This window comes from Pteropus medius, unplaced genomic scaffold (genome assembly GCF_902729225.1).
Source record: "Pteropus medius unplaced genomic scaffold, Ma_sr-lr_union100, whole genome shotgun sequence".
NCBI classification, from domain to species: domain Eukaryota; kingdom Metazoa; phylum Chordata; class Mammalia; order Chiroptera; family Pteropodidae; genus Pteropus; species Pteropus medius.
In genome coordinates this window covers 1,260,025-1,272,705 of record NW_024349803.1, presented here as the reverse complement: position 1 = coordinate 1,272,705, position 12,681 = coordinate 1,260,025, and the positions used below count along the sequence as shown (strand labels likewise).

The following is a 12,681-nucleotide window of genomic DNA, read 5'->3' as shown; positions in this document are numbered from 1 at the left end:
TAAGAGTAGGAATTAAAAAGAAATTGAATAGGGGTATGTAAAATGCTTAAAGCCCAGATACCATGAAAGTTTAATAGTTCAGATTTTCTAGCAGGCTACAACATGGATGAACCTTGAAAACATTATGCTAAGTGAAATAAGCCAGACACAAAAGGACAAATGTTACATGATTCCACTTATATGTGATATGTAGAATAGACAAATTCATAGAGACAGAAAGTAAATTAAAAGCTACTGAAGGCTGGACATGGGGGCAGTGGGAAGAGGAGAATGGGGAGTTATTGATGAATGGGATGGCGAAAAATTCTGTAAATAGAGAGTAGTAATGGTTTCACATCATTGTGAATGGGTAAGTTTTATGTTGTATATATTACCACAATAAAGAAATTAAAAAGAAATAATGAAGTCATACCCCTAGCTCACACCACATACAGTAATGAACTCAAAATGGATCAAAGACCTAAGTGTAATAACTAAAACTATAAAATTGTTTGAAGGAAACCTAAGTATAGATCTTCATAACCTTGGATTAGGCAATGGTTTCTTAGATGTGGCAGCCACCAAAGAAAAGATACGCAAATTGGACTTCAAAATTAAAGAGCAGAGGTAAGTGTAAGTATGTGGTATTTGGGAGAAAGAAAGCAGATCCACCAGACCAGAGCAGTGGACTCACATCATAGAATATAAAATTAGAAAAGCAGAATGAGGCTAAAGACTAATCCTCACACACATACTCACAACCACCTCAAATAGGTATTATTATTACCCAATATTACAAATTAGAAAACTAAGTCTCAGAAAGGTCAACTGCTTTGCCCAAAGCCATACAACTAGTAACCGTAGAGCTGGGATTCCTAAAACTAGCATTATCCTACTCTTAAGTCCATGCTCGCTCTTTTTTAGCACATTGCCTCCCCTAGGACAATTCGGCCACCAGAGAATGCCCGAAGGGGAGGTAGCTATTTCTTCAGCAGTAATGTAAATCTTGGCATTTTGAAGCTTACAGTAATCCCTCCTCCATTTCCCATCTATCAAATTACATATGTTCCTTAATACATCACTCTTCTGAACACTAGCAAATGTCTCAATCACTCATTTGGAACTTAGCATATGGCGGGTAATATTATTTTTATCTTTAAATTCGTACTTCATACCCAGTCCCTACCTAGCTAAGAAACAGAGCTTCTTAGTCTGGAGTTATGGACAGGCTTCAAGGGATTCATTAACCCCTACAAATGTAAGCACATTTTTTATTTGTCCGTGCACTGTTTTCTGGGACAAGGGGCCTTAGGTCTCGACATTTCTGACATGCCTCCAAAAGTTAAGAACCTTAAAATTAGGATTCGTGTCTTCTACCTTTTTACCATTTCCAGTACTTAGCAAGAATGGCCCGCATATGGTAGATGCTCAATAGACTTCAGATTGTGGGGAAACTAGGAACTTGTTGATTGGGAAAGGTTCTAGAAGTGGTTGACAAGGAGTAGGAGGTGAGACGGGGCAGCTTTATACTGAGAAAGCAGAGAAAATGTTCGTTCAGGCAGCTCAAATGTTACTTCTCTGAAGTGTTTAATCCCCTAGGCAAAGTCTACCCTTCCTTCCTCTGTACTTTGCATGAGTGACTGAGAGAGAGAGCCCACTTGAGAGACAGCTACAGCTATCAAAGGTCTGAGCCAAAAGAGAGAGAGCAAGCCAGAGAGAAGGGGAGAGTGAGTGGTGGAAGAAGCATGCTCTATCTAAAGAGTGAGAGAGTGTGTATGTACGTGAATGAAAGGGAGAGGATGTGCTCAGGCCTGGAGAGAGATCCTCAGGCAGGGGATGTCACGAGTGAGAGAAGAGAGATCTAGAGCATGTGAGGCACGGGAGCAAGACCCAGAGCCAGCCACATGCAAAGCGAAGTCAGTCAAGGGCGAGCCAGACTAGGACAGAGTGCGAGGAGAGAGCAAAGGGGTCAGAAATAGAGCTCATCAGAGTAAACCAGAGCCACCAGTCAGGATCAATCGAATGAGAGCAAGAAGAGCGTGAGGGGGGAGAACATGCACGTGTTCAGAAGAGTTTAAGCACAGTCGAGGTGAGTGTGAGCACACAGGAGGTGGGGGCTACTGCAAGGAAGCCAGCTGTAAGAGAACAGTGGTGAAAGGGAGGGCAAGCATGAGCATGCCTGGCAGCAGAAGGAAGGAGACAGGAGGGCCAGAGAGTTCAAGAAGGGCGCCGTGCCTGTGTCCCCATGCTGCTAAGAGACTTCCCTTAGCATGGGGAGCGGCTGCTGTCCTTGCTTATGCAGTTTTTCTATACAGGAATGCCATGATCACATTAGAATTTTGTTTTGTTTTATTTCTCAACAAGGATTGAGTATACACTGTACACAAGGTCTGTCCAAGCTGCTGAAAAAGAAGGAAGTAGGGAGCTGAGGTTTGATCATCCAGCATATAGATCACCTTATCCTTAATGTACTGTGGCTGCTGGCTTGTTTTCCCATTTTGTTTTTTATGTTTACAAGTACCTCAGTTGACATTTCCTAGGTTAGGTTGAAAAGCAAGAACTGAAACCCAATTCTGGTCAGCACTTTGGGGATGAGAGACATTTAACCAAGAGGAGAACTTGGGGTTCCATGTTTGAACATAACTCTCGTTTATTGACTTGTTGCTTGGTGAGCCTTAAAAATTTCCATTGAGCTTTATATATACAACTAGTTTGTCCATTTCTGCAAGATCAAGAAGTATGCCTTCTACCACTTTCTATCCAGCCTATCCTTCTGTCCCTTAGAACAGAAGAGAAGGTGGATTTTAACACTTTTCCTTGATTCCTGTATCGTCGTTATCATCATAAGTACCCTTAACAAACGAGCAGCCACAATGAGGCCCAGAACTGGATACATTTCAGCACAAAAGGAATTCATGGCCAAGGGCTTTGCCCCGTGGCAGTAAAAGCAGACATACAAGTGTCAGGGGAACCACTGCTGAAGGACCCGGCCACGAGCGCTGTTTGCAGGCTGGCACGCTGTCTGGGAGCCAGAGGCCTCGGAACCTCAAGTAACTGACTGCCCCCTGGGAGTCAGTAATTTGATATCCTTATTTCAACATTCCTGTTTTTCAGTCTTCACTCACATTTTTTTCAGCCCAAGATGAAACCCACCCAGTCAGAAGAGGGCAACCTTGAGGAATGTTGACAACCCCAAACCAAGCAGCATTGGGAAGATGATAACAGGACATTAATGGCTATTTTAGTTATTTGCACTAATCAATGCTCTCATTAGTGTATTATTTCCTCTACTGAATCGGTATAACCTGCAAGCAAAGAATTGAAAGTCTGTGATGCATGACAAGTGTTGTTTTTAGATGTAGGAAGGAATAGGTAGAAGGAAAAGCTTATATATAGAAATGAAGATTTTAGGAATAGCATGAAAAAAAGAAAAAGAGAGGAACTCGAACCCAGATCTGGGCATGCTTTTCTCCCCACCCTTTCCTATCCCCTCTCCAGTATCAAGCACGTTGCCTCAGGGGGATGTGTGGTTTCCACTTCTGCATCCAGGTCTTAAGAATGTCCCAGAAGGAGTTTCTGGCACTCCTAATGATTGGAAAGAAAGTTCCAAGAGGCTCTGCCATTTCCACATTGGAAGAGGATTGCTCTGTTAGAACCAGATAGTGGGAACCAGGCTGGAGACAATTTTAACCACACAACAGCCAGTGCTCATTATGGAGCACTCAGTATGTGCCTGACACTCTGCTAAATACTTTGTAGCATTATTTTACTTTATCCTCTCAACAATCCACATACTCTTACATCTGACAGAAGTGTGACTTGCCGAGGTTTCTCAGCTAGTAAGTGGCAGAGCCAGGACACAAACACTAGTCTTTCTAATTCCAAAACCTGCAATTTTAACCCAATTGCTCAACCTGCTCAGCATTAAATCAGAGAGCACTCAGTAAGTACTTCATAGAGAAAACAAGACTCCAAATACACTTGAAGCTCTTCCACCTTTGAAAACAAAACAAAACAGAATAAATACTTCAGTTTAGTTTATTGCCTCCTTATTTGCGTCTTTCATTCTGTTCTCTCTAGATTTTTTTTTTTTTTTTTTTAGGTGAAGCTACCCTTGATTGACCTCACAGATTGCAAGGACCTTGTCAGCTTACAGTCCCTTGCTTTTTTATTTTTTTACGACTACAGCACCTGGTCTTCCTAGGTGGTCTCCCATCCAAGTACTAACCAGGCCTGACCCTGCTTAGCTTCTGAGATCTCTAGATTTTTAATACCATTTCTTTCACTAACCGGCTGTCTAAATATGGATAAATAATCAGTTCTCTGAAGTTCAGTGTCTCCATCCCAAAGATGAAGAGGCGGATGGAGTGAGAGATGATCCTAAGGTCACTACCAGTAAGACCATTATAAGCCATCCACCTCCTTGGCTGGCTTTGCCTCCTCTAGCAGAATGAACAGGTCATAGACTGTAGAATCAGGCAGACCTGATTTCAAATCTCGCCTAGTGAACACACCTGGCCTTGTCCTTCTGATGACAGGTACGTCTCAGGCCCTCAGTTCAGAAGTCGTCCCCTCACAAGCTGACGGGCAGCTCATGCATATGTGTGCATTCTCTAGTATTTGTTTAACATTTCACTTCTGCCTCCCTTCTCCCAGCATCCGCCTGCTCTTCTGCCATCTGAGTGCCCTGACTGGGCCATCCTCTAGGCCATGGAGAATGAGCTGCCAGTTCCCCACACATCTAGCAGCGCCAGTGTCAGCAGCAGCGCCAGTGGGGTCAGTGGCAGCAGTGGCGGAAGCGGCCGCCCCACTGGGCCCCAGATTTCCGTGTACAGTGGCATTCCTGACCGGCAGACCGTGCAGGTAAGATTGCAGCTGCTCCAGGGATTGCAGTCCTCGGTCATTTCCAGGGCTAGCCGGAAGAACATGTCAGCACGGTCTGGCAAAATAACCTGCGTATTGAATCTAGAATGGGCATAGGGAGAGCGTTAGTTGGTACATGTTTGTGCATAATTCGAGGAGGATGCTAGACGGGTCCAATCAAGGAAGTTTGGGGGAAAATGGGAATACTCAGCAGGTCAGGAAAATTCCTTTTTTACCTGGTGATCGGATCCCAGAGTACTGTTTTGGGAAGATAGGTGTGTGAAAGTGTAAGGAGACAAGTAAAAATAACAAACAGAAAATGGAAGGGAGAAGCTCAGCTGCAACCTACGCCCAAGATCTAAGTGACCATTGCCCTGTAACAAATATGTTTCTTAAAGACAGAGGACAAAAAAGAACCCCAAACCAATCCTTCTTTCCTAAAGCAGCGGTTCGCAAAGTGTCATCCCTGAGGCCTTCCAGGTGATCACACTAATCCAAAATGCAACTGTGACCATGTATTGCCATCTGCTATGTGCCCAGCACTGTAAAATCATCTTCCCTATTCATCTTCTCCTCCAGCTGTGAAAATGGTTATTATTAGGTACAATTCTATAGTTGAGAAAACTGAGCCTCATAGAAGGTAGTCATTTGTCCAAGGTCATTCAGGTAAAGACAAAAAAAAGCTGAACTTAATTCTCCCCCCAAACTTTTATTCTTAATCGCTACCACATCTGTTTGAGGTTCCCGGATAAAACAGTCAGAAAACGGAGACCACAGCCGAGAAGGGTTTGCTCTAAGTAACTTAACTATTACTGCTTGGATGTACTAGACAAGTGACCTCATCCTGCTTTGGCCCTAAGCCCAGATTAAGAAATAGAAGAGAAGCCACAGCGGACAGTGAAGGGGCCTGAAAAATCTAGTTAAAGAAGGCACCATCGAATACTCTGGAATCTCCCCTCTCCCAGTTAACTCTGCCTCACACTTAAATGAAAGCCTGTTTTTTGCACCCATCCATGCCACCCACAGCCCCCACCCAGCCTCTGGCCACTTTGTACATGAATATTTTAGCTCTAGTTTCTAGCATCTGACATTAGAATGTATGGTCCTTCTGCCTGTCCTCACAAATTTAAGCGAAAAGGATTTGGGGCTTCTGTTCTGGCAGATGACATGACCCACGGTTGTGTTCTACGCCGAAGCTAATTCTTCACTGACATCCTCTGGTGAGGAAGAGTTACAGTATCTCTTCTGCTTCTGGGACTGCTGGGAGGTTCTCTTAGGAGTCTAAGTAAATCGAGAGGCTTAGGTGAAGGGAATAAGAAGAAAGGATTCTGGGGAGAACAAGAATAAAAAGAACCAAGTTCATGTAAAACCGGGACCCTCAGAGGGAAAAGTACATTGAAGGAAGGATGTCAAAGCATTGGGATGGGGCGGGGGTATCTGGAGAGACCCCAGGGCCCATGCAGTATCTGTGAATCAGCCTGTTTTCACAGAACCTCAAATCTGAGCCCAACGGTTTTATCCTAGAGCCACCAGCCCTAGAAACCACAATGAGCAGAGAGATCCAGACTGGAGGCTCCCTGGCCCAGGGTCAGGAGCAGCCCCGTGGCCAGAGATTCAGGGGCGCTGAGGGCAAGAAGTAGGCCAAAGCCCGGCTGGGGCTCCTGTAGGGCATAAAGTTGGGAAGAGATGGCAGGAGGGTGACCAAGGAGAAGAAAGAGAAGAAATTTCTCCGGGGCTCACAAGAAGAAGACAGGATCTCAGGGCTGGGGAAAGGCATTCACTTTTCTTTGTTCCTGAGGGTGGGGGTGAGGCTTGAGATTGAAGAGTGGAAGGGGATCAAAGAGCCTATTGTTGCTTCCTAGAGAGTGTGGCCAAGCCAGTCCCATTAAGAAAGAGGAAATGGCAGTAAGGCCAGGGCGTAGGAGATGGTGGCTCAAAAGAGGGAGCAATGAGGAGAGGGAGGGAAAGAATAAGAGAGAAACACATCATCCCTGCGGCATTGGCCTGCTCTGCAAGGGCAAGGGGGCCTTTTTCAAAGGGACTTTTAGGACTTTCCAGGCAGCTAGGGGCAGACCCTGAGAAGCCGCCCAAGTCTGCCCAGAGGCCCCAGCGGGAGGGTGTTGCCCTTGGGTAAGTGTTAGTTTGGCTGTTGTGTTGCTAAAGCCGATGTGTTGCTAGGCCCCCTCTGCATTGTCTCTTTCTTCCCACCCCTTTCCTTCTCTGCCTTGTTGAACTTTGGTTCCCTCTGTCATCACCTTCCCCTGTGTTCCAGTCACCCTCATCTCAGGCTGAAGAATGGTAGAGAAGGGGAGTGTTACTGGCATGGGACGCAGTGTCCCTGGAGGCTAAAAGACTTCTGCCTCCCTGAGCCTCCCCACAGCCCTGAGGGTGGATCAGAGCTGTGCTGGGGCTGCCTTGACTTTCCCCACATGGACGGCTGACACAGGGGCAGAGGGTACTAGGGAAGAACAGAAGAGCATGTGCGCTGAAGAGATGCAAAATAAACAAGGCAGAAATGCATACAGCTTTGCACACTGTTGCTTCCCCACCTCCCTGAGAGTGGCCATGGGTTGTGGTGGCGGTCACAGACCTGGTGTCCTTTCCTGAGCAGTTGAGGAGGGATGGGGTTGAAAGGCATTTTTGCAGAAGCGGTGGGTCTGTAGCAGGTGAGCCGTTTGGCCCGTCGATAGCACTGGCTCTTGCCCTCTCCCCACCCTCAGGTGATCCAGCAGGCCCTGCACAGGCAGCCCAGCACGGCAGCCCAGTACCTGCAGCAGATGTACGCGGCGCAGCAGCAGCACCTCATGCTGCAGACGGCGGCACTTCAGCAGCAGCACCTCGGCAGCGCCCAGCTCCAGAGCCTGGCGGCTGTGCAGCAGGTAAGAACTCCAGGAGCGCCGCTGGTGCCACCCAGAGCCGTAGTCATTGCAAAGTAAGAGGGGAAGAAGCAGGCCTTGCACAAGTGCACCCCATGCATCCTCTCACTGGATCCTCACAGAACCCTGTGAAGTAGGTATGATTGCCTTCGGCAGCCTTTGGCAGGTGAGGAAAGAGGCTCTGGGAGGTTAAGCACCTTGCCCAAGGTCACACAGCTCACGAATGGAGCAGCTGGAACTCTTAGCCCGCCCAGCCCAAGGAAAGAAGGCTGGGACAGGCCTTCCTCACCACATCGCCACACCACAGGGATGGGACCGAGGGTCAAGGAGGGGTCCACGAGAGAAGACCATTGCCCATTCAGTTTGCCTGTCTATTCTTAGTGGCTGAGAAAAACTCATCATTCATTCATTCATTCAACAAAATTTTTTATGCACCTACAGTATGCCAAAGTTCATGTCAGACACTGAACGAGAATACCATGGACCCTGAATTCTTGAAGCTTATAGTGGGAAGACAGCCAGTAAACGGAAACCCAAATAGACAAGGCAACAAAATATCTAAATGTCTTAGTTGTGATAAGCTCTGTGAGGGAGAAGAGTGGAGTGCTGTGACTTATAACAAGGATGACTTAGATTGGGTGGCCAGGGAAGGCGTCTCTGCTGGAGTAACATCGACACTGACACATGAAGGATGAGGCGAAGCTGGCCAAGGGGAGGACAGCAGGCTGGACGTCTCAGACATTACGTGCAGAGCTCTCTGCACAGGGACCAGAGAGCCGGATATGACAGAGTGGGGTGGAGCCGAGGGCTGAAGAGAGCTGGAAACCTTGGGAACAACCATAGCTGACAGTTTGAGTACTTAAACGTACATGCTTGGCCTTGCATCATCCTTTCAGCAACTCTACAAGATAGACACTGTTATTATCTCTACTTCATGAAAAAGGAAACTGAGGCACTTGCTTGAGGTCACACGGATGGGACAGAATGGAGGTTTGACTCCTTTCCACCACCCTGTAGCACTTCCTTGGAAGTTGAGAGCCTGGAGCATCATTGGAGGGACCCGGGACACTAGTGATTAGAACTGTTCTTTTATAGGCAAGCCTGGTGGCCAACAGACAAGGAGGCACTTCAAGCAGCAGTGTGTCCGCACAGGCCCCAGCCCAGTCATCCTCGGTGAGTAGGATGGAGAGCAACAGGTAGAGCCCGCAGCTCTGAGACCAGCTCCTTCCTCCTTGTCCAAAATGCTTGCAGGCTCCCAGACCCAATTATGGTGAATCCTTAACCATGTAGAATCATGGCTGGATTCTATTGCTCTTTCCAGAAAAAAAGGGTTTGCCTTTTCCTAACCCTTACTTTAATAACTCCCTGTCATCTTCCCAATGTTAGGGCTCTCTGTTCATAGCTTAGTTCTCTGCCCATTAAATCCTCCCTGCACAGAAGATCCAGGGCCCAAGGACCAGAGCTGGTCCTAAAGAAGGTTGAATCCACCGAGGGACAGAAGAGAGGGAGAGAAAGAAATGGATGGGGGTGGGGCACAAAGTTAACCAGCAGAACCTCCTATTTCCTACTGCTTGTGTCTCTCTCCTCAGATAAATCTGGCAGCCTCCCCAGCAGCAGCCCAGCTCATCAACCGGGCTCAGAGTGTCAACTCAGCAACAGCCTCGGGCATCGCCCAGCAGGCTGTGCTCCTAGGCAACACATCTTCTCCAGCCCTGACTGCAAGCCAAGCACAGATGTATCTGAGGGCACAGATGGTGAGTACCCAACCTGGGCCATGGCTCAGGTGGGCCAGTGGGGAGCAGGCAGAGAAGTCGGGAGCTGGAAGATTAGAGAAGGTTTGGGGATTAGTGAAGGGTGAGGAAGAAGCACTGGGGAACAATTGGCGAGAGATAAGGGTGGAATAAAGAATGGGGGTGGTCTGGAAGGCTGAGTGGGAGCTTTGGTATAGACTCACTCACTCAAGGACAGGAGGGCTTCCAAGCTGAAATAAAGTTACCCTTGATGCCTCCTTTCCTTCCCCTCCTAGAGTAAAACAAAATTGTCGTCTTATCAGAATCCACTCCTTAAAATTAATTAGGGTTGAAAATGCAGGAGTCCATTCCCAAATGGTCAGTACACTCAGCCATGTAAGATAAGCAAGTGCATGAACATCCATGTACTCTAACTAGCAGCATGCTCCCCAGGAGGCATAAAATCTAGCTCTACACTGGGCTCAGATCGCTGTGAGTCCAGTCTCATTTCTCCCATTCTAAAGATTTCTCCCTTGAGCTCCTTGACACACTATCCTGAAGACAACCCCTCCCTTTGCTCCTGTGGCCAGAAGTTGACACTAGGAGCTTTCTGGTCTTGCTCCAGGCACTTCTGTTCTGAATCTGAGTTCATCGTTTAAGGTGCAGCTCAATTCCCAGGGACCTGCTTCTGAGACACACAGTATGGAGTAGACTTCCACTTCTCTAGTGAACCAGACAGCCACATTGCAACACCACCCTCACTTGCCTTTGTCTTCAGTGTTCTCACTCCCTCGTCCTACTCAACTACCCCAACTGGAGTCTCAAAGTCTATCTGCCTCCCTCCCCAAAGCAGGGTGCACACGCACAGAGGAGCAGGCGCAGGTACATCACAGGGTTCTGGGGAAAGCACACTGTCAGACTCCAGCATGTCCACAGGGATGCTGAGCTAGACTCGCAAGGGTGGAAGTGTCATGCAGAGGCCATCATGTAGCCTGCACCCCGTGGGAGGAAACACACAGGTACAACTCTAGGCTCTCTGTTCCTACTGCCACTGTTGTCTCTACACACTCACGCACGCATGCAGACACACACGCACACACACATACATGCATGCACACACATGAATCTAAATTTGACTTAAAAATGACCAAATGATCCCTTTTGGAGTTGAGTCCTGTTCTGACCCCAACAGGAGTGGATTAGACCTTGAAAATGGTCCTAGGGCATCTGTCTCACCCCAGGGTCCCTGCTGCCCAGGATGCTGTGGAGAGAGCAGCTACAGGGTATCCTATGAATGTAGGTCTCCTCTAGGATGAGCTCTTCACAGAGGCTTTGCAGTAAACCCCACCTGGGTGCAGCCCAAGAGCAGCTCTCCCCCAGCACCCACTTTGCTACCCAGCTGAGTCAGGATGCCACAAGCCTCTTGAGATTTCCAGGCGAACCCCTCAGACTCCTCCCCTATCTTGCCTCCCTATTTCCCCATATCTGCTCCCTGGCTAAACTGTTCTGTCCTGTGGCTGAGCCCACATTGGGCAGGTAAAAGGCGCCTCGTTTCCTGTGATTCCAGGCCCAGCCAGGTAACCTGGTGCAGGTAGCTAGGAGCCTAGGCGGCACTGTTCCTTTGTCCCCTCAGCTCATCTTCACGCCCACGGCCACCGTCGCTACTGTGCAGCCTGAGCTCGGCACTGGCTCCCCCGCCCGGCCCCCCACCCCTGCCCAGGTGAGGATTCCGTGCTTCTGGGAGGGCAGGGGGGTGGGCACCCCCATAGAGGGGTACTGATGCTGGGTATGGGCCCAAGCCCTGGTGGAGCTTTGACTCTTTGGAAAGGCTGGGATCTTCTAGGAAAGCAGATGGGAGACAGGACAGCCCAATGCCCCCAGACTTGCTCCTTCATTCCCAGCTGAGAAGGCCTCAGCCACCCTTGACTCTGTTCCCGCAACGTAAGTCAGGAGTCAGAGAGCAGCATGCTGAGGCCAGCACGACAGCCAGGAATGAATGAATGTGTGGTCATCACTACCGTTGCATCTTACACTCTCCCCAGTGTAACTTCTGCTGCTGTTGTTGCTTTTCAAGTAGAAAATCCTGCTCTGGTTACACACGCTCGCACCTCTAGGAATGAGAGGGAATGGCATGGACGAGGGAGCAAAGATGAGTCCTGGGTCCCTACCTTCTGCTGGGAGCACACAGATACTGCTGTGGCTGTAAAGATTCTATGGACACCTGGGGAGAGGAACATCCTCCCACTCCCGTCTCCCCACTCCCCAGCTACAGAATGAGGACCACGTGGAGAGCACTTAGCAAGGTTGTCAAGACTTGTCAAATGCAAGTCTGGCACAGCTTCTGTGTGTCCAGCAGAGGGCACCAGGGACCAGGTTGAATAAGCAGGCCCAAATCCTCATAAACCTTATTCTGAGAACATGATAATCCTTTGCCTCAACCTTGCTTGTCAATTAACTTTCACTTTTGCCCTGGCCTTTTCCAGTTGGGGAAGCCCCATGCCCCGCTGTATCTGGGAATTCTTTCTAAGTGGTTTGCATCCCATCCTAATAGTTTGGGGGAAGAGGGGAGGTACCAGAAGGAAGAGAGAGCCTGACCTGCCTGCCTCTCCCCAAGCCTGGGCAGTCTTCCCTTCTCAGAATTCAATTTCTTCTGCTGATGGATCCAATCACTAGCACTATCTTGTCCCCTTTAGAAACTCCACATGCTCCTGGTTTCTCTTTCAGCCCCTAACTCATTCTCTCTTTCTTCCTCTCTGACTTTACAACCCACTATCCTGTTCAGCCATTCCTAGATCCATCCCTAACTCTTTCCTTATCTTAGTTGTGTTGTTGGCATTGCCTCTACCCACATTCTGTGGACTGCTATAGATCCCTCTTTTCCAGGTACAGAACTTGACCCTCCGAACACAGCAGACACCAGCTGCAGCAGCCTCGGGCCCTACCCCCACTCAGCCTGTCCTGCCCAGCTTGGCCCTGAAAACCACACCAGGTGGTAGCCAGCCTCTGCCTACCCCATCACAAGGCAGAAACACTGCTCAGGGTTCCCCTGCAGGTGCCAAGCCTGGCATAACTGACAGTGTGATGGAGCCTCTCAAGAAAGGAGATGGCAACAGCAATGTGCCAGGGAGCTTGGAGGGCCGGGCTGGGCTCAACCGGATGGTGCCCGCTGTGGCTACCCACCCCCTCATTGCACCAGGTAAGGGCTCCAGAAAGAAGGATCCTATCCCAGAAAA

The 12,681-nt window shown here is 48.6% G+C and overlaps 1 protein-coding gene and 1 long non-coding RNA gene across 3 annotated transcripts in view; one reads left to right on the top strand and one right to left on the bottom strand.

Moving 5' to 3' along the window:
- Nucleotides 1-12,681, bottom strand: part of LOC120582037 (uncharacterized) — an 82,951-nt gene that overhangs the window by 51,065 nt on the left and 19,205 nt on the right. The gene's annotated exons all lie outside the window — the stretch shown is intronic.
- The window catches only part of PHC2 (polyhomeotic homolog 2), a 47,513-nt gene continuing 39,482 nt past the window's right edge, over nucleotides 4,651-12,681 (top strand). The window contains 6 exon segments of the mRNA XM_039837015.1: nucleotides 4,651-4,842; nucleotides 7,563-7,721; nucleotides 8,814-8,891; nucleotides 9,308-9,472; nucleotides 11,016-11,168; nucleotides 12,332-12,644. Coding sequence (XP_039692949.1) covers nucleotides 4,690-4,842; nucleotides 7,563-7,721; nucleotides 8,814-8,891; nucleotides 9,308-9,472; nucleotides 11,016-11,168; nucleotides 12,332-12,644 — 1,021 coding nt within the window. The 5' untranslated portion in view covers nucleotides 4,651-4,689.